This window comes from Pleurodeles waltl, chromosome 2_1 (genome assembly GCF_031143425.1).
Source record: "Pleurodeles waltl isolate 20211129_DDA chromosome 2_1, aPleWal1.hap1.20221129, whole genome shotgun sequence".
NCBI lineage: Eukaryota > Metazoa > Chordata > Amphibia > Caudata > Salamandridae > Pleurodeles > Pleurodeles waltl.
Genome location: NC_090438.1, coordinates 822,907,018 through 822,927,526, shown reverse-complemented (window position 1 = coordinate 822,927,526; position 20,509 = coordinate 822,907,018). Strand labels below are relative to the sequence as shown.

The 20,509-nt window shown below is 43.4% G+C and overlaps 1 protein-coding gene across 1 annotated transcript in view; it reads left to right on the top strand.

Moving 5' to 3' along the window:
* MBOAT1 (membrane bound O-acyltransferase domain containing 1) overlaps window positions 1–20,509 on the top strand; it is a 359,954-nt gene that overhangs the window by 210,995 nt on the left and 128,450 nt on the right. The window contains exon 4 of the mRNA XM_069218765.1: window positions 4,951–5,046. Coding sequence (XP_069074866.1) covers window positions 4,951–5,046 — 96 coding nt within the window. The remainder of the gene's footprint in view (window positions 1–4,950; window positions 5,047–20,509) is intronic.

Sequence of the window (20,509 nt, the reverse complement as noted above, 5' to 3'; positions counted from 1 at the left end):
GATTATCACTAATATAACCTTCACATACCAATACAGCCACTGATATAGCCAACACCACCATCAATACTGCTGCCATAAACAATACTGCCTCTATCCCCACTAATGCAACCACCCTCACTGATGCCACCACCGCCAGTAACACCACCACCAAGATCACGCCAATAGCATCTCAACAGCAGCATACCACCAATCCCACACCACCAACACCACTTTCACGATGACCAACAACACTACAATCACCACCACTACCAACTACTGGGAAAGCCAATAGGTATGATTTCAATGTGTTATCACATGTAGATATCTTTCATGCATTACTGTTTGGACGTTTCATAACATTAAACCCAGACATTCTGACTGGTTTCATGCTTGTTGAAATGGCTTAGCCTTCTGTACTTAGTGCTTCCATTTGATTCTACCAATCAGTTCCCTGAAATCTTTGTGTGACATTGCTTCCTTGTATGAGTCTTCCTCATTCGTATATCAAAAAACGGGTATCTGATAGAGACTTCTCATTGCAGATTACTTACCTTCTGAATTTCCCCCAGACATCAGTCTGGTTTTGGAAAAATTTTTCAAGCATTACCCCTGCTTGCCGTCAGGTGGTCGTCTGTCGGCTCTGCGTCTATCGTCGGCATTGTGCGTGTCGAATATGATGCCGTGATACCTATATAAGCTCCACCCTGGCATGCTTAGGTCAGTAATTTTCTTTCCACGCCAGCCTTCACGCTGATCTGAAGAAGAGCTACACCTACAGTCATTTTTTGACTGGACTTTTCGACTTTTGACATTCTGATGCGTTGAAATGTCATCATGGAAAACCGGATTCAAGCCTTGCGACTCCTGTCATTGGAAGACGTCCGTGACGGATTCCCTCCTTGTGTGTTTTTGGTGTTTGGAGTGGGACCACGCCCCGAAGTTGTGCTCTGAGTGCTGTGCCATGAACCTGAAAACTTTGAGTGAGTGGTCCCAAAAGCAACTTGTGGCCCGGCGCTCAGCTCCGCGCCGCTCCCGGTCTCAGTCGAGCAGAAGGACTTGAGACTGGTCCCTAAGCTCCCACTCTTTGTTGCTCAACTTCTCGGGAAGTTTTGATAAACATAAGAAGAAGTCGAAGAAAAGCAAGCTTTCTTTGTCTTTGTCACATCTGTCGACTGACTTGACTTGGGAAAAGGAGTATTGATGCTCTAGACCTCGTCCTTAGAGCCTACTTCTGGTTCGGCTCCTCCTTGAGTTTCCGGGAGCCGGAGTCACCCTTACCCATATACGTGAGCTCTACAAGGCCATGCACCTCATCTTTGGGCAGTCCGACCCCAATAAAGTGCCTTCGGGCCCCGTGGGGTCGGCAGGAGCCCCCTCGGGTTCCGCACTGGCGGCTTCAGCCTCGGCTTCGGAGGGCAGCAGAGATCCGTTCCCGGATCCGATCCAGCATCAGTCGTGTCATCTCGACCTTCCCTGATTACGGTTCTGATGTCAACGCTCCCGACACCTCCCATGCTCAATGTTGGCATCGATCCCACTATCATTGCCGACATGGAGCTGGATGCATCGTGCAACGTCGATTCCAACTTTAGCCGGGACCTTGCTCCCTAGGTTGGATCCTGACCCTTACTCTTAAGGGTTTGGGTACGGTGAGAGTTTGGAGGGGTCACTGGACCTTTTAAAATACCTGCTTGATGACCCTATGGACTGGGCTGTGGACCTGGTTGAACCCACTGGTCTGGACACTTTGGCTGACACTGGCATGATTTCTCACCCTACCATGGCTACAGAGGAGGGGGCATCCTAGTCAGTGGTGGTGAGGAGCGCGGTCTTGGGCCTCGAGCTGCCTTCAGTGGCAGTCAGGACTAACCTCCTGACGGAGGTGCTTCAACCTGTGGCTTCCATCTCTGAATCTCTCTTGCCCTTTGATGGAGCCCTCACTGATGTCCTGCTAAGGACCTTGTCCAAACCAGCCATGAGGTTCCTATGAACAGGACAATAGCCCGCCGCCATAGCCCTGCACCGAACAACCCAGTGTTCCTGACACAACACCCAACTCTTGAGAGCTTGGTTGTCCAAGCCTCCACATCCCATGGCACTTTCCCTTCCGCAGTCCCAAGAGGCTGGATCACCTTGGGAAGAAGATGTTTTCTTCCTCCAGCCTGGCAGTGCGGTCTGTGGGACCAGCATGCGTTTGGGCCATAACGCCCAATCTTCATGGGACAGGGTTGCGCAAGTGTTGCCACAGGTCCCAGTGGAGGCCCGGGCCATTCTCTCCCAGGCTGTTGCAGATGTGACAGATGAAACTAAGGTCAGGAGGCTCTGCGCTTCTGAACATGGCTGGAACATCAGGGCAATTGCCTGGTGGTTCAACATCTGGTGGGCTCTTTGAATGTCAGAGCGGACAAACTCAGCCGACAATGAATGGTCGATGACGAATGGCGCTTCTATCCGGACGTGGCGCAAGGTCTCTTTCAGAAGTGGGGAGAGCCTTGGTTAGATCTGTTCGCCTCTGCAGAGAACACGCAATGTAAGCAGTTCTGTGCTTTGGCGTTTCCAAGTAGGCACTCGCTTGGCAACGCTTTTCATCTCAAGTAGAGCTCAAGCCTTCTATATGCCTTTTAGCCAATACCACTTCGGGCCAGAGTTCTCAAAAAGATCAAGAACGACTGGGCCCGAGTGATCCTTGTGACTCTGGACAGGTCATGAAGAGTCTGGTATGCTGAGCTATTGAGCATGGCCATTGATCCTGTCACTTCAAGAGGATCTTCTTTCGCAGCAGCAGGGGAGGGTTCCCTGCCCAAACCTGTCCGGTCTCTGTCTTCTTGCATGGAGATTGAGCGGCAGCAGTTGATAGTGTTTGACCTTCCACCCGAAGTCTGTTACGTCATCTTGGCAGCCAGGCGTCTCTCCACCAAAACAGCATACACCTGTTGATGGAAGAAATTTGTGGCGTGGTGCACAGACAAGTCTGTAGTAGGGGTGGGCAGTGAATTCTGATCCGCCGGCGAAGTTCACGGAGTGGGTGGACTGTTTTTTTTTCCTCTCACTCACCAACCGTAGGTTGTTAAGCGCGAGATGAGAAAAATCAAATAATAGGCCACCTCCTAGCGAAATTACTCAACGCGACGGTTGCGGCAGATCGCTACTCGCTACCGCTCCCTCTGAGAAACCTGCTGCTAGCTTTGAGGAAGCTGCCATTCTAGTAGAACATCTACTCAAGTGACAAAAAGAAGGATTGCCCTCTTGTGCTGCACATTGTGCTGCTCTTGTGCGAGCAGCACGACTTACCGCACTCTGCGAAACTCCATCTAGTGCGGCAGAGTTATGTCTTAGCTTCGCAGAGTTTCGCACAGCAGAACTCCTCGAACTCTGCCCAGGCCGTCTGTAGACCCCCTTTCTGCCCCTTTTTCTGAGTTTCTCTTGTTCGTACTTTCTTTGGACCAGCAGGGTTCTGCTTTGGGCACCCTCAAAGGTTACTTGTCTGCTATCTCTGTCTTCCTGAGACTACCAGATCAACCCTCCTTGTTTAATTGATTGTGAGAAGGTTCCTAAAGGCTCTTCCCCACATGTTTCCTCCTAGACCATTTATCATGCACTCAATGGTATTTGAATTTGATTTTAACATTCCTATGTGTGCTACCTTTGAGCCACTTCATAATTGTCCTCTCAGGCATTTGACACTCAAGACAGACTTCCTTGTGGCCATTACCTCTGCCTGTAGGGTGAGCGATCTGCAGGCTTCGTCATCTAAGCCACCCTACCTTACCATCTATCCTGACAAAGTGGTGCTTCGCAGAAGAGCCTCCTTTCTTCTAAAAGTGGTTATGCCTTTCCATGTAGGCCAAACCATCACCTTGCCTACTTTTTGTGCACCCCCTCATCCTTCTTAGGAAGAGGAGAGAACCTATTGCGTGGACCCAAAAAGAGCATTGGTATCTATCTTGATCATACCAAAGAGTTCCGAAAGATGATACACTCTTTGTTGGGTGTGTGAGTGTGAAGAGAGGTCGGGTAGTGCAGAGCGGAGGAGAACTATCGCTAGATGAGTCGTTCTCCGCATTACAATGTGCTACACATCGGCTAAAAATCAACCCCCAGGGGGCTTGTGCGTTCATTGTTCCAGAGCAACCACTGCGTTAGCACGCAGAGTTCCACTCCTGGACATCTGTCAGGCAGCATTGTGGGCATTCTTGCATACATTCACCAAACATTATTGCCTGGACGGTCAGGTATGAAAGGATGGGTACTTTGCCCATTCAGTCCTGCAGGGTTTTGTAGTATGATCTTGGTTTGCAGACCCACCTCCAGGTTATCTATTCAAAAGGCAAGGAATCTGCAACTGGAAGTCTCTATCATATGAACAAGTTACTTACCTTCAGTAATGCCTTATCTGGTAGAGACATATTCTAGTTGCAGATTTCTTACTTACCCACCCATCCTCCTCACTCTGCGAACTGGTGTCTGGGGACAGGCGCTTCTCTTTGAGGGCCCTAGTTTTGATGCATCAGTGGTCAGTGTACTACATGGCTCTGTGCTTCTATCATTGAAAGTCGTGAAAAGTACATTACGTCAGCGTGCCAAGGTGGCTCCTATACAGGTCCCACGACGTCATATCCGGCGCACACGACCAACTCTACCTGACGCATGCACAGGTAATGCTTGAGAAAAATCTCCGAATCCAGACTGATGCCTGGGGGGAATTCAAAAGGTAAGGAATCTGCAACTAGAATATGTCTCTACCAGATAAGGAGTTACCGAAGGTGAATTCTTCTTCTTAAGATGCAGAGAAGCAGCATACCAAAGCCACATAAGGCCTGTTGCCTGAAAGTGATCATAGCAGTGCAAATGAGATACAATTTTTATTTATCCAAAGATTCATTGATACTCAAGTTCAAAGAATTTCAACTATAAATGATGCTGCTTAGCTAATATGTGCCAGACTGATGTGCTTATTTATTTCTGGCTTAGGTACTCCTTTGTGGCAGCTATGGGATACCTCACGCTCTGCCAGATTAGCCGAGTCTACATATTTCATTATGGGATTCTCTCCACTGATTTTTCTGGGTGAGTATATATCGAGAACACCTTTGATCAGCACTTCCTATTTACAGTATTTCATTAATCTAGTGACAAAACTTTGTTATTTGGGTAATGTGTGATGTCAGTGCACTTTTCAGAGAGCTTGGGGTTTAGTGCAGAACATGCCACTCTTTTGGAGGAGAACAGGGATGAGGAATAGTAGGCAATGGAATTCAGTCCTGAAAGGTGCCACAGCAAGTCTAATCTGGAAACTTGTGCATTCAGGATTTACAATGAGAGATGTTTTCAATAGTTTGCTAAAAGTAAACATGCCTCAACAACAACTTTTCTTGTGTATACACTCACTGCACCTGCGTGGCACATAGATGAGTAAATTCTTCAAAGATCACAAATAAAACATTTTTTGGGAGTTTCATAGTGGTCGCTGAGTTCCATAGAGGCTTATTTTACCAATGGAATTGGTCTGGGGTGTGTGGTTATCCAGTACCAGCAGACTATTGGCCTCATAGAAATAAGGTGAACAGGGTTGAGTTTATTCCTTTACAGATCAATAACTCCCAATACCAAGTGGCATTCACAGTGATTGCTACTATCAGTTTCTTTAATACTCTGCAGTACTTCAGAAATATCATTAGTGCAATCCCACACATAACACCACATATATGTACATGCCATTTATATCTTGGATGCGCTTAAAAGGCCATTTTGTTGATCCTTGATTGGAACAAACTATTTCCTTCCGTGCATCAATTTACCATACTCCAAAGTTCCAGGTGATATTTCCTGAGTTGGCAATAAATGTAGAGGTCACCAAAAAAAGGGACATTTTAGCATGGGGCAAGACTCCAAAATACCCACTGGCTTACTTCTCAAACTGAAAGAGATTAATAACTATCTTTTCAGTTTAATGGATCTTGGGGCTAGATGTACATAGCTTTTTTGTGTGCTTGCAAACAGCAGAATTGGGACGTTTGTGACTGCAAAAAAAAAAGCATTTTGGATGTACAAACCCTGTTTTGGGATTTGGTAACCTTCTACCGAATCTCACATTGGGTTTGCAATTCGTTATTAAGCAAGGGTGTGTTAAGGGCATCCCTTCCTAATATCCATTCAGGATATTTAACGTTGCATCTTACAGGACCAGTGGCTTTCAACGTAATGTTTTACTTGATAATGTGAATGTTTTTTAAATTTTTCATACTAGTATCCTCATTATTTTTGATACACTGAATAAGACTAATTAACTAAGGCTTGATTCATCTTTTTTATGTGAAATTCATGTCACCATTATATTCAGTAATATTACAACTCCTTCAGTACAAAACGTTTATATACTTACAGATAAAATATTGAAATATAGGCACCTGCATACCTCTTCATACAGTTTCAGGAGCAATTTAATTTTCTACTACTACTGAGGCGCTATTTATTGAGGTGATACCTAATGAAACTTCTTTTATTGTATATGCCTTGTGCATTGTAGATGCAACTTTGTAGCTAGTATTTATCGCCTTAGACACTCCTTTTTGTTAATTTAGAATACAGATTTAATTGTCCTAGACAAAAATAGCAATTCTTCATCAACACATGTTTCTAGCCTTTTAAAATATCACAAGGAATGCACGTGCTGCTGAATTGTGTATTCCACCTATTTGCCAAATGATGCGTCACTGATGGCTCATTAAGCCTTTCACCTTTCTAGTTTGATGTGGTGATTATTAATGTGACGGAATGGTGGTACATTTGTTATGACATATGCTGTGGATGATGGGTGTGTGGTAGGCACTACTAATGTAAACACAGCATGAGCGTTACTATATATATATATATATATATATATATATATATATATATATATAACTGTGGTTGCCGCCATGCTCCAAAACACTAGTGTTGCACAGCAAACAGTGCCTGGTTTGTAAAAATATCACAATCCCCTTTCCTGCGTAGGAATGAGACTGGTACTTCAGTTGCTGCTTCCACATATCTGTTTAGGCTGAAGTTACATGTTAATGCGTTTCGGCTGCTCACAGCAACCTTGGTCACGCTGTAGGCCACCATTTTGATTCATGTATTAAATACACTGTACGAAAGGACACACACAGTGCTTTAAATGGGCCGGTACTGTCCGGTACTGAGTACCGGCACTTTTTTATTTTGAGAGGGAGAGTACCGGCACATTTCAAGAAAAACGTAATACTTTTAATAGGAGAGTACCGGCACTTCTCAGGAACAAGCAGGTACTCTGGCACAGAGTACCGGCACTTTAATTTTTCCATTTCAAGCACTGGACACACATAACTATGCACAGAATGGTCTTGGTCTTGTAACATGATAAGATTCACCTTTATGTATGATACAAAAAGTTAATGCAATATGCAAATCATCAATGGAATGCTATTAGAATACGATTAAAATAAATATTAATTCAATAATTCATTAATTTAAAACATCACTTGTTCTAGGTCTCAAATATAATCAGTAATTGCTTTGTGGAATAGTTTCTTTTGTTGCTAGCACAATGCAGATAAATCTGTGTAATTCATCTCTGACATGCACAGGTTAACCTTCACATAATTAAAAATACGGTATGTTAATCCATTAATTCATGAGTTGGTTCTGTGGAAGTGCAGCATCGAGAAATTAATTAAAAATTCATAGCCTAAATTTATCATTTGCAAAAATAAACACACTCAAGAATTCATACAAAAATGTTCATCTCATCTGAATCATCACTTTGCTCATCATTGTCCAAATTCATTAGTGGTATATCCATCTTCCGCTTTGACTCATTGCATTCTATATCTGAGAGCACCCAATTCAATCTCTTCATTCTATCTCAGTGGACTATGATTAGGGATTGGTCATGCGAGGATGTCATCTAAAATAAAAATACACAAGACCACTCATCATGTTGCTGAAGATTACTTTCCTCCTTAAGCATCGCTCTACTAAACAGTTAAAAAATGTTCTCTGCCTCACACAGGTTATTTTATTAAAAACATTTACACATACATTGTACCAATGAAAACTGCTTCCTAGCCAGGTTCATAGCAGTGTTTCACCTAAAAATGTGTATTTTATTAGTCTATGTTGAGGCGATGGGGTTTGTACTATCCGTCTCTAAAATTAAACATGTCTCCCGTCTCTTGAACTCTCTTTCTCTATCCCCTCTTATTAAATCCATGGGCATCCGTGCTATACCACTTTATTTTAATAAGGACTAATCCCCTTCATTGTACTTTCCAAAGGGGTCTGGCAACTGATCAGCGAGAGACATGATTTTTTCATCTTCCTTATACGCTGCAAGATTTTTTTATGCACAGGTAATATGGTGCTACCCACATATACCTTTGGTCAAGGGCAAGTTAACAAGTATACTACATATTTGCCTTTACATGTCAATCTTCCTCTGACTTTGATGTTCTTATTTAAAGGTGTTTTGAAATTACTAATGTTGACTCCATGCTGGCATGCCTTGCATTTATTACATTTTACAAAGCCCTCAGTGGTTGTGAATCAAGTTGCCTTCCCTTTGCTTTTGATGTCACTTCTGACTAAATGATCCCTCATGGATTTGGCCCCTCTAAAACTCATGAACAGACGCTCAGAGAGCTCTTATCCAATTATAGGGCTATTCCTAATCAGATGCCAGTGTCTGCTACATAGTCTCCAGCTATGCTAACCTGCATATGGGCTAGTGGGAGGAGCAGGTGGTCAGGAGCATTAAAATGGAGAGATAAGTGGATAGTATCACATTATGGGTATGATTTATCAGTGATTTATTTGTACTGTAGAAAAGACCTTAAACAGAAGCTATTTAGTTTATGAGTTTGTGGAAGAACTAAATAGTAACAATTTGTCTTTTACTAGCAAGATGAGCGACAAATAAATATAATTTTTTGATGGTTTAGTGTGAGTGGAAGATTGCATATTGGTTATAACACTATATTGAAGACCAACTGCAGGTAATAGCATTTTGCATGCCCAGAATTTTCATCTAATGTCTCTAATTAAAAGCATTCCAATTAGAGAATGTTGTGAAGCCTGGAGAATATGTAGTACAGATGAGGAATATCAACAAACAGATGAACAGATATTAGTTAGGTTCAAGGCAAGAGGATACACTGAAAACATTCTAAAGGCAAAATCGATTAGAGCAAGACATAAGAGACAGAAAGCTCTATTTGAGATTAATAAGAGGAAAACAGCTCAGAACATAGAACACAGGTTCTTTACCACCTACAATAGGGAACACGTAGAGGTCAGGTCCACACTCAGACATTAGCATCTGATTAGGAATGACCCTATAATTGTCCTCCCATCTAATCTCCTGAGCCAATGTATAGAGCCACAGTGGGTCCTAATACTTCCTCAAGAGGGGTAGGGTTTGGCAGCAGAAAGATTGATCTGTCTTAAGTAAAGGACTGGGTAACTCAGTGTTTTTGCCAATCACACAGTTGGTAATAGAAACTTTAATAAGCACCTAGATTGCTGATTGACTAATATCCATAGTGATTTAACTGATTAATTCAGAGCAGGCGCCTCCATATCAGTTGGCGTTTGTAGTCAGAAGGAGAAATCCAAATGATGAACCAAAGAAGAGCTCATGGGTGTTTAATTTGAAGTAAGCTTCCTATCACCTGGGATGCTGTACGTATACAAAAGATAGGAAATTAGGTTTATGGATTTGTTTTAGAATTATGTCTATTTTGTCACTGCGAAAGTGCAAAAAAGGGGAAAATACTGGTGGAGTATGGTGGTGGGGGAGAAAGAAGTAACTGTATGGAAAGCATATAATAAACAGTATTAGCAACCTGTCTTGAAGGATTGTATTAGAAAAGCAAACACTGATTGTCTTTTGAGATTGGTTCAGTTTGAAAGCTGGAAGAAAGGTTTGCCAAGATGGCTGCTGATACAGATCGTGGTGACATGACAAACACCTTCTCCTAAAGGGTTTCTTTCTCCTTGGTAAAGTACAGTTGGAGCCCCTGTGAGGAAATGTTATGTATCATTGGATTCCCCCTAATTTAAATTCCTTCCTGTGTTTGTTAGTAACAGCGTGGACTCAAATAATGGAGTCAAGTAGAAAAGGCAGTGCTAACTACTAAGACCAAAATGAGTGGGTCGAGGTAAGCCTAACTAAGGTATGGGTTTAGTATTTTTGTGTGCGTGTGCTTTTACTTGTGTATTTGTGTTCCTGTGTCCCAGCAGTGCAACTCTTTGCTGCAATCTTATACCGAATACTTCTGAGTTTAGTGAGAAAGAGCAGGCAAATCTAGACAAGAAGGCCAGCTAGGGAGATTATCCTTCTTGTGGTGTAAAAATACTACTTGTATCCTTTAACTGATAAACTAAATGCTTTTGTACCTGACTGTGTCTAATATGTGCAAAGAGTCCCCTGAGGAATCTGCACACTGGTAGTTAGATGCAGCCTAGGGCTACCCTTTCCAGACCAAAGGGTCTGGTCCAACCTCCCAGAGACGTCCTTCTCATTCAAGAGACTTTCAGAAGGAATCCTACTTAGCACCCCCTCTCAGTCACCACACTGAATACCTAACTGTCTTAGCTACTATAGAAGATTCATGTAACTTACCATCTTTCTTGTAACACACCATGCTGATGCTACTCCCTTCACCTTCCCATGAGATTAGAAGTACACCCACCTAAGAAACTTAGGCATGTGGTTCAATTAATGGAAAAATCTCGTACACTCTCCACATTTGACCCGGGGTCAGTCCCTCAAACCAGTATTCAGGCTTGATGATCTCACCCATTTGCACAAGCACACACAGTCACACACATGCCTTTCACCATTCAAGATATTCCCAAATTACCTGAATCTCAGCAAACACCGCTAGTTTCTGAACATGGATCTATCTCATTATGTAGATTTGCAACAGAAGTCTCAGATATTCAGCTACGTGTGCCTTAACTAACTCAACAATTTATGCACTTATAATCTGGGTAGGTGGTCCTTTTATACTTCACCCTGACTCCATGTGCACCTCTGATCACTAAAGTCATGATCACCAAAGAACCATAATGAAACTCTGGCACCTCTTGAAGCTCCACGAGCACATAGCCTCTAAGCAAACTCACACATATATTCATGGATAGGGAAAATGTCCCTACAGCTACCTCAAAACTGCTGATTGCTGAGCTACAAAGGTAGGAATGTGTCTCTTCTTTGACGGAAGCTAGCTCAGCTCCAAACTCTGCCTTTAGTGATGATTTCCTTCCTTGTTGAGCAGAAGTGATGGTAATCTAATCTTGAATTTACCAGATGCCCACTTTCCCCAATAGATAGTACCAGATCAGGGATTCTTGTATCTCAGTCTCGTCAAGTCTAATCATTAAATAACCACTGCCATGGTTCGTATGGACCTTTGTTAGTCGACAAGGGGAGATGCTAAGGAGCACTCATTTACATCAGTTATCATGGACAGCGAAGTCCAACTGGGGCTTCACAGAAAGCAGCAAAGAGATTTATTGTGAGTTTAGAGATTTTTTTTTAACACATAATTCAAATCAAACGTATAATTTAGTAAGTATTAAGTTTAGTCATCATTGTTACAAATTCTGATGTTCCATAAATTGGTATTTCACGATGAGATAAATACTACATTAGTTAGAATTATAAATAATATAGAGAAAATGCAACAAACGTGTTCCATAATGATCCCAAATCTAAACAATAAGGTTTTGGCATAAAAGAGTAAAAATCATCAATAAATGGTAAGGAAAGGTGTTAGTTTCAGAAACTCAAAATAAGGGCTTTGATGAGAGAAATGGAATGCATAGGCATGAAACCTTAACACTCAAGCAGTACAAATGAGCAGAAGTGGAAAAGTATTCTCAGCAGTAAGTCAGTAGAAATCTCTAGGGTCTGTCTCCTAAGCTTTGCAGCAAGCCTCTGTACCCCGTCTAAGGTTTGTGAAGGAAAAGGACTCTCAGAAAAGTAGAGTCTCTCTCTAATATAAATCAATCAAAACATTAATGGCTACAAATGTATCTTTCAATCAATCAATCAAAGGTTCTTGTAGAGCACAAACGTATCACCCTGGGAGGTCTCCAGGTGCTGGAGGGATGCTGTGAGCCTTGACAGACTGATGATGGAAGTCGGGGAGCCAAGTCTTGAGCTGCTTTCTTAAGTCCTTCAGGGAAGGGGAGGTGCGCAGGTGGAAGGGGAGGTTGTTCCAGGTGGGAGAAGGAGCGGCCTCTGAAGCGTTCAGGACAGATGGGGGGGACGTGGACCATGGTGAGGTTGGCTGAGCAGAGTTCTCTGGTAGGTCGGTGGAATCTTTCCCTTCTCCTGCAAACCAACCAGTCTCCAGCCTACGCTGGGAGCAGGTGAACTCTCCATTTTCTCATGTTTTAACAATGAGCTGTGGGACTAGGTGCTTGGTTTGTTACTTTGATCAAATCTTGTGATTCAGACAGTTCTTCTCATCAGTTGCATTTCCTCGCATCTCCTCTTTCCCAGTGAGAACCTCACTATCAGTTGTCTAATACATAAAAAATGCCTATTCAGTAGCTAACAGAAGGCGTCTAGAAAATTACAACATCTGCAGTAGGAAAGAGAAAAACATCTAGTGCAAAACAACAGTTTTAAACAGGGCTCTTATACCTAATGTGTACATTTGACATTCAATTTGGCATCAGCTATTAGGCTAGTTTAAGTCAATACATTATTATGTTAATTCATGTGTGTGCTTTTAATGCCTAAATATGATAACCTACTACAAAGTTTTGCGTTTATTATGTGTATTTTGCTCAGCATTGAAATTAACACTCTTCAGTTAAATGCATTTAATTTGCAAAAGGAGAAAATTCGCTCTATCAATAGTATAGTGGATCATGGGCTTGCCTTTCAGTTACTTTTTATTTGAAAGGTGATATGATGGAGTGCAAAGTATCAGATAGAATTCAGTTTCTAGTAAAGTTCCGTTCATAGAAGGGCAGTAAATTCCCACTAGAATAAGGAGTCCTCAACTAGTGATCATCTTCCACTAACTTCTTGCTCTTACTGCATGCTCTAATCGAACTGACACCCTCTGCTGTCGTTTTTATTTTTTTCATCTGTTACTGTTTGCTTCTAATTTTCTGCCCTGCATTTCTGTTAACTATACCTTGCTGACTGTCTTTTTCCCTCTTTTCTTCTCTGTACGTATTGGAGCAATTTGGTGAGTTTCGCTTCTTTACAGATCTTAAATGCACACATCGTATCCAAAAATAATTCTCTGATAAACCTATGTAACTATTGACACGAAGCTGATTTATAGGCACATGCAGAGCTTTTCATCAATTATGTTGCTTTTTTTTTATTTCGTGAGTTTTTCAAATAGTTTCACACAACATATTAACATATTAATTGTGAAGTATGCACTGCAACACGTAATGACAGCACTAGGAAGTAAAAAAACATCTATAAGGGGGGGAGGATCTGGACAGAAATACAACATCTGAACATTGCATGGGATATTTTTGATGCAAACAGTGTTTTGTCCTGCCAAGCTCAGTGAAAGTCTCTGGCTGCATTTTTAAACAAGCAAGCATACATATTCTGTGGTAACCTATTACTTCATGCTGCAATGTAAACTTAAAAGATAGTATTAAAAGAAAGTAAATTACATATGTTAGTTGATAGGCAGGATTCCCATGCTTCTGATCACCCAACGCAAAATATAAAGAAGACAATTTCAGGCCAACATTCATGAAGGGTATTCCCAGACCTCTGATCAGCCAATGCAAAGAAGATAATTTCTGGTCAACATTCAAGAAGCTGTAGACTAATCATCATCATTCCGTAATAATATGCTACCTTTTGTGACATACAAAGTGTTTTTTGGAAGGTACAAAATATTTGAACTGTATTGACCATTTTTCATTGGTAGTATGGCCGTTAGTTAGATCAGTCAGCACGGTTGCAGATTTAAAAAAGTCATCCGCTGTGGCAAGTGAGTGCGTATCACTGATTGTGAATGATGTGTTGATCAGATTTCTTAAGGATTCATACCAATACTTTCCATGGCAGCACATATTCAAAAGAAGTGATTCCAGAATAAGAAACCTATCTGAAGAACTGTGGATCCGGGGAAGGATAAAGTTACTCTGAGTGAACAAGGCAGAAAAATGCACTTTGAATACCCTGATAGGCCCAATGCCATTACATTATTTGTTATTATATCAGGAAGATATGTCTTCTTTGGTCACACCTTTGTCACTTTTGGGTAGACCCCATGGTCTTCTAATACCTCTATGGTTTAACCATGAAGAAATGTCTTCATCTGGTTGCACCGTTCTTTGCCTCTCCTTGTGGTCTTTTGTTAATATTAATAAGCTGCATTTTCATTTGGTTGCATGTTAAAAGTCTTGAAGAATCTTCTTCAAGGATTAGTAAAGAACCAGTCAGTTAAGGGAGGGTAACTTCTTTATTTACGTTTAGGCCTTTGTGTTAGCCTCGGGTCCATAACACACACACATAAACAACACAAAAAAACCATTTTGTGACACCATCATTCACGCCCTGCACCAGCTCAACCGTAGAAGAAATGGGGACACACAGAATAGTAGACATCTCGCTTTTTTACAAACAACAATAAAGAACAACATTGGGAGAATCATTCGCAGACATTAAGGGGGTCATTCTGACCCTGGCGGTCATGGACCGCCAGGGCCAACGACCGTGGGAGCACCGCCAACAGGCTGGCGGTGCTCCCATGGCATTCTGACCGCAGCAGTACAGCCGCGGTCAGATACGGGAAACCGGCGGTGTACCGCCGGTTTCCCGCTGCCCAAGGGAATCCTCCATGGCGGCGCTGCAAGCAGCGCCGCCATGGGAATTCCGACCCCCTTACCGCCAGCCTTGTTCTGGTGGTTTTGACCGCCAGAACCTGGCTGGCGGTAACGGGTGTCGTGGGGCCCCTGGGGGCCCCTGCAGTGCCTATGCCAATGGCATGGGCACTGCAGGGGCCCCCTAACAGGGCCCCACCAAGATTTTCAGTGTCTGCCACGCAGACACTGAAAATCGTGACGGGTGCAACTGCACCCGTCGCACCCCTTCCACTCCGCCAGCTCCATTCGGAGCCGGCATCCTCATGGAAGGGGGTTTCCCACTGGGCTGGCGGGCGGCCTTCTGGCGGTCGCCCGCCAGCCCAGCGGGAAACTCAGAATTACCGCGGCGGTCTTTTGACCGCGCAGCGGTATTCTGCCGGCGGGACTTTGGCGGGCGGCCTCCGCCGCCCGCCAAAGTCAGAATGACCCCCTAAATGTCCAATATGCCTAGGTCACACAATGACCCATCTAACTTGGTTCACTCTCCAATACCCAAGTAGGCAAACAAAAATGACAAGACAGCTACTTGATTGAGAGTGACTAAACATACGCAACAATCCAGGATGAGCATGTGTTGTGACCTCCTCAGTAATGAGGCCCTAGCATGATATGTCTGTACACTCACAATCGTATCATAGAAAACGTATACACACATATTGTTGTGGACTCCCAGTCATGTGATAGCCAGTGCAAAGAACCCTCAGACCTTCTTTGATAATGGGTTCCCCCTTCATCCCCAAGTCTGCACATTCAGGGCACAAAATAACAGCAATAAAAGAAAGTCTGAAGACACTTCATCTCAAACAAAAAACTTGTGAACAAAGTCATACATTAAACCTGTCATGACTATAGCAACACACACGCACAGTGCCACTTGATAATGCAATTCTGAGTGACCTAGTGTCTCCGTGTCTGTAATAACATTGTCTACATCTTCCAGACTTAGAAATGTGCCTCTCCAAACTCTCGACGTCTAGGCATGTAGACTCTGGTGGGTGTTTTACCTGGTGCAGAAGTGCAATTACTGAAACCCCTGTAGTGAGCTGGTGCTTTGGTCAGGAGCATAGCCCCCAACCCCTTCAGCACCCAACCACTTCAGCATACTGTGCTTCCCTAGTTTGTGCCTGGGTCATTCTTTCACCCCAGTCCTCCCCCGAAGCAGCAAGGCCAGATGCATCAAGGCACCCAGCCATATCTAGAGCCCTGGGTCAGAGGGTGTAGCTCGTCCGAGGAGATATGGCCTACTGGATAGAGCTGCTGCCTTTAAAACTAGAGGACCTAGATTTGAATCCCGGCCATGGCGCTTGACTCAGGATTGTGTGATTCTGGGCAAAACGCTTAATCTTCCTGTGCCTAAAAATTTGAAATGTATTTGTGTAATCCCCACTTGATGTACATGCTCTTGTGAATCGTCTCCGGACAACCCCTACATAATGAACAACTCTCCGTTGCTTCATAGCTAGGTTTGCACCATATAAACACCACACATTTAAATTTACAGGACCATGGATGTACACAGTGCAGTATTTGTACACTTACAGTTACTCACCCCTTCTGTCCTTTGTCACAGTTGGCAGCTTTTCCCTCTCTCACATACTAAAGCGATCTTGATCTCAAGCTAGGAAATCTTTAGGTGCTGGGAATGAGACAGTGGCCTGATATGCTTCACTGTTGGCAGGTGCCAGTACATTAATATGAGCTTGTGCAGGCTATGACACTGACTTTGATAGAGTCCACTCCTGTGGTCCTGCACTGCTTTGCACTCTGTGTAATTGTTGGGCACTAGGGTGCCTCACTCTCACCACATTGTACAACTGGCCATTCAAAACTAGCCAGAATCAAACAGTCATTATTCGGGATGCACATTGCAGACTCAGCTAAGATCCTGAATACTGAGCCTGTTCTGAGGACACTGGAAAAGGCCAGTGTTTGTTTTAAGAACAGTTGTGCACTTGTAGATGCCTCATGAAAGCCACAGGTACCATCTAGAACAGTCCACTGGCGTGGGACATCATCATAGACAAGAACACATGCTAACCCCAAGCAGCAGGTGCCATCTCAGCTGTGACCACAGTATATGGTCGTGTACATGTAATATACATCCTGTAGTTGATAATATGGGGATGTGCAGTCCCCAAGGAATACCAGCAGGAGGACCTGACAGTGATGAACATCTGGGAAAGGCATAATAGAAGGCATTGATGTAGTAGCTCCAGTAAAAGATGAAAGATGCACCTACCATAGCCCGAAACACAGACTTTTTCTGTGAGACTTTTCCTGAGGAGTTTAATTTGATAGAATCATGCAGACAATACAGCTATAATTTGTGTGTCTAAGGACAAGACTGTCAGTTCTCGGGCCTACGTTGACCGGTTAAAATTGAGACTTAAGTTTACAGGCTAGAAATTGTTGCTCCGTAAAGGGTCAGGGCCACATAATAAAACCACAAGGTGATGGAAGGGTTCCTTCATTTAATCTTAGCCTCTGTCTCAGCCACTCTGCCATTTCTTGGTGTGTGACATGATTATGGTGTTCTACTAAACCACACTGATTCTCTATTTGCACTCATTTAATACTGTTTTTTGGTTAAAGCCTACCAGACAGCACAGCTGTCTGGTTTGCTAACAACATCTTGGGGACATTCGGAAATCTTCTCTGGGAATGTACTTGTCTCATTGCTTACCATTGGCTCTGTGGTTTGTAACTCACATTAGATTGCTTTCTATTTGCTGGCTCTATTTGTTTTAGGTTGTTCAACTTGAGTTTGTCCTTCCATTGCCCAAACCCTATTTACTGTGTTCTTCCACACGTAATGGATTTTTGTAAACCAGCCTTTCAATCTTGTTCTTATCTTGTCACACTTGCTGTGCATTCAGAAATAGGGGTCAAATGTCAGTTTGTGTCTTCCAGGGAGCTTGGTGTTTACTTTTCTTTCCCTGACTTCAAAGTGGTAGTCATGCTGGCTACTGGGGGTGTGCTTGAGGAAGGATTGTATGATGTTATTTTTTTTTTGCTAGCACAAAACAAAATGTAAATGTCTGTAAATGAACTGTGCTGACATGTCAGAATATATCACAATTAGAAAAGCCAAAATTAAGCAAATTTTTTGCTAATTCTGAAGTGTGTTGGAAACAAATATTCTAATATTATCAAAACAAACCAATACACTAGATGATGACATTTCCACACATTATCATTTGTCCGCAATATACTTTTATGAGTAAAACTGTATGTCTATGCAAATGCAATAGTCATTTCAATTGAAGATGTGTTGTCTGTAATGTTAGCGTGCTACCACACCAGTACCTCACTCCACTCTACTCCACTCCACAGTACACCTCTCCACTCCACACTGCCTCACTGTACTCTACTCTGCACCACTCCCCCCACTCTACACCACTTCACCCTACGCCTCTCAACTCTTCATCACTCTATTCTATGCCAATGCACTCTATCCCAAACTACTCTACCATGCACCATTGCACTTCGTCACTGCACTCTATACCACTGCACCCTTGCGCTGATCCACTGTATACTACTCTACTCTGCAACACTACACTCTATGCCACTGCATTCTATGCCAATGCACTCTTCTCTGTACCAGTCCACTCTCTGCTAGTGCACTTCATACCAATCCATTCTACGTCACTCTAATATCGTCTGCACTCTATGCCACTATACTTTATGCCACAGTACTCTACTGTGCACCACCCCACCCCACTCTGAAACAATTTACTTTACGCCACTGCACTCTGTGCCATTCCACTTAACGCTCACTCCACTATGCTCTGCACCACTCCATTCTATTCTGCATCACTGCACCCTACACCTATGCTTTTACACCACTTTACTCAAAATCAATGCACTCCATGCCACTGCACTTTACACCAGTCTACTCTGTGCCACTACACTCCATGCCACTAAAATCTCCTTTACAGCACTTTTCACCACTGCACTCTACATCATTGTACTTTATGTCACTACACTGCACTGCACTCTACCCCACTCCACTCTACTCCACTCTACTCTGCATGGCTCTACACCACTGTACTCCATGCCAATGTACTATACACCACTGCACTCTACCACAGCCTACTTTGCAACACTGCACTTTCTCTTCCACCGCACTCTACGTCACTGCACTCTACTCTGCACCACTGTACTCTACGTCTCTCTATGGCAGTGTACTCAGCGCCACCACATTCTGCAACACTACACTCCATGCCACTACACTCTGCCCTCCACCAATCTACTATCCACTGCACTACTCTACTCTATGCTAATTCACTCTACGCCATTCTTCTCTGCAGCACTGCACTCTATGACACTCCTCTCTTTATCACTGGACTTTATGCCACTGTGCTCTACTCTGCACCACTCTACCCTACTCCACTTTCCTACACTCTACACCAGTGCACTTTACGCCCCTATACTCTATGCCACACTACTCAGCATCACTCCACTTTATGTCAATCCACTATAACCACTTTAATCTACTCTGCACCACTACACTCTATGACACTGAACTCTAAGACATGGTACTCTACTCTGAACCAATCTACTCTACGCCACTTCACTCCAAGCCACTCTGCCATTTCACTACACCAGTCCACCCTATGCCATTGCAATCTACCATACCCCACTCCACACCCACTCTATTCTATGCCACTGTACTCTATGCCACTGCACTCAATGCCATTGCACTCTACACCACTCTACTCAAAACCAATGCACTCTATGCCACTGCACTCCATGCCAGTGTACTCTGCGCCATTCTACTATACACCACTTCACTCTAGAACAGTCTACTCTGCAACACTGCTGTAATCTACTCTGCACAACTGTACTTTTCGTCACTCTATGCTAGTGCACTCAACGCAACTACTGTAGGAAGGTAGCCTCTTTCTAGCCTTATCACCCCCACTTTTGGCCTGTTTGTGAGTATATGTCAGGGTGTTTTTACTGTCTCACTGGGATCCTGCTAGCCAGGGCATAGTGCTCATAGTGAAAACCCTATGTTGTCAGTGTGTTTGATATGTGTCACTGGGATCCTGCTAGCCAGGACCCCAGTGCTCATATGTTTGTGGCCTATATGTGTTCCCTGTGTGGTGCCTAACTGTATCACGGAGGCTCTGCTATCTAGAACCTCAGTGTTTATGCTCTCTCTGCTTTTAAAATTGTCACTGCAGGCTTGTGACTAATTTTACCAATTCTCATTGGCACACTGGTACACCCATATAATTCCCTTGTGTATGGTACTTAGGTACCCAGGGTATTGGGGTTCCAAAAGATCCCTATGGGCTGCAGCATTTCTTTTGTCACCCATAAGGAGCTCAGACAATTCTTACACAGGACTGCCACAGTAGCCTGAGTGAAATAACGTCCACGTTATTTCATAGCCATTTTTCACTGCACATAAGTAACTTAGAAGTCACCTATATGTCTAACCCTCACTTAGTGAAGGTTGGGTGCCAAGTTGCTCAGTGTGTGGGCACCCTGGCACTAGCCAAGGTGCCCCCACATCGTTCAGGGCAAATTCCGTGAACTTTGTGAGTGCAGGGACACCATTACACATGTGCACTACACATAGGTTACTACCTATGTGTAGCGTCACAATGGTAACTCCGAACATGGCCATGTAACATGTCTA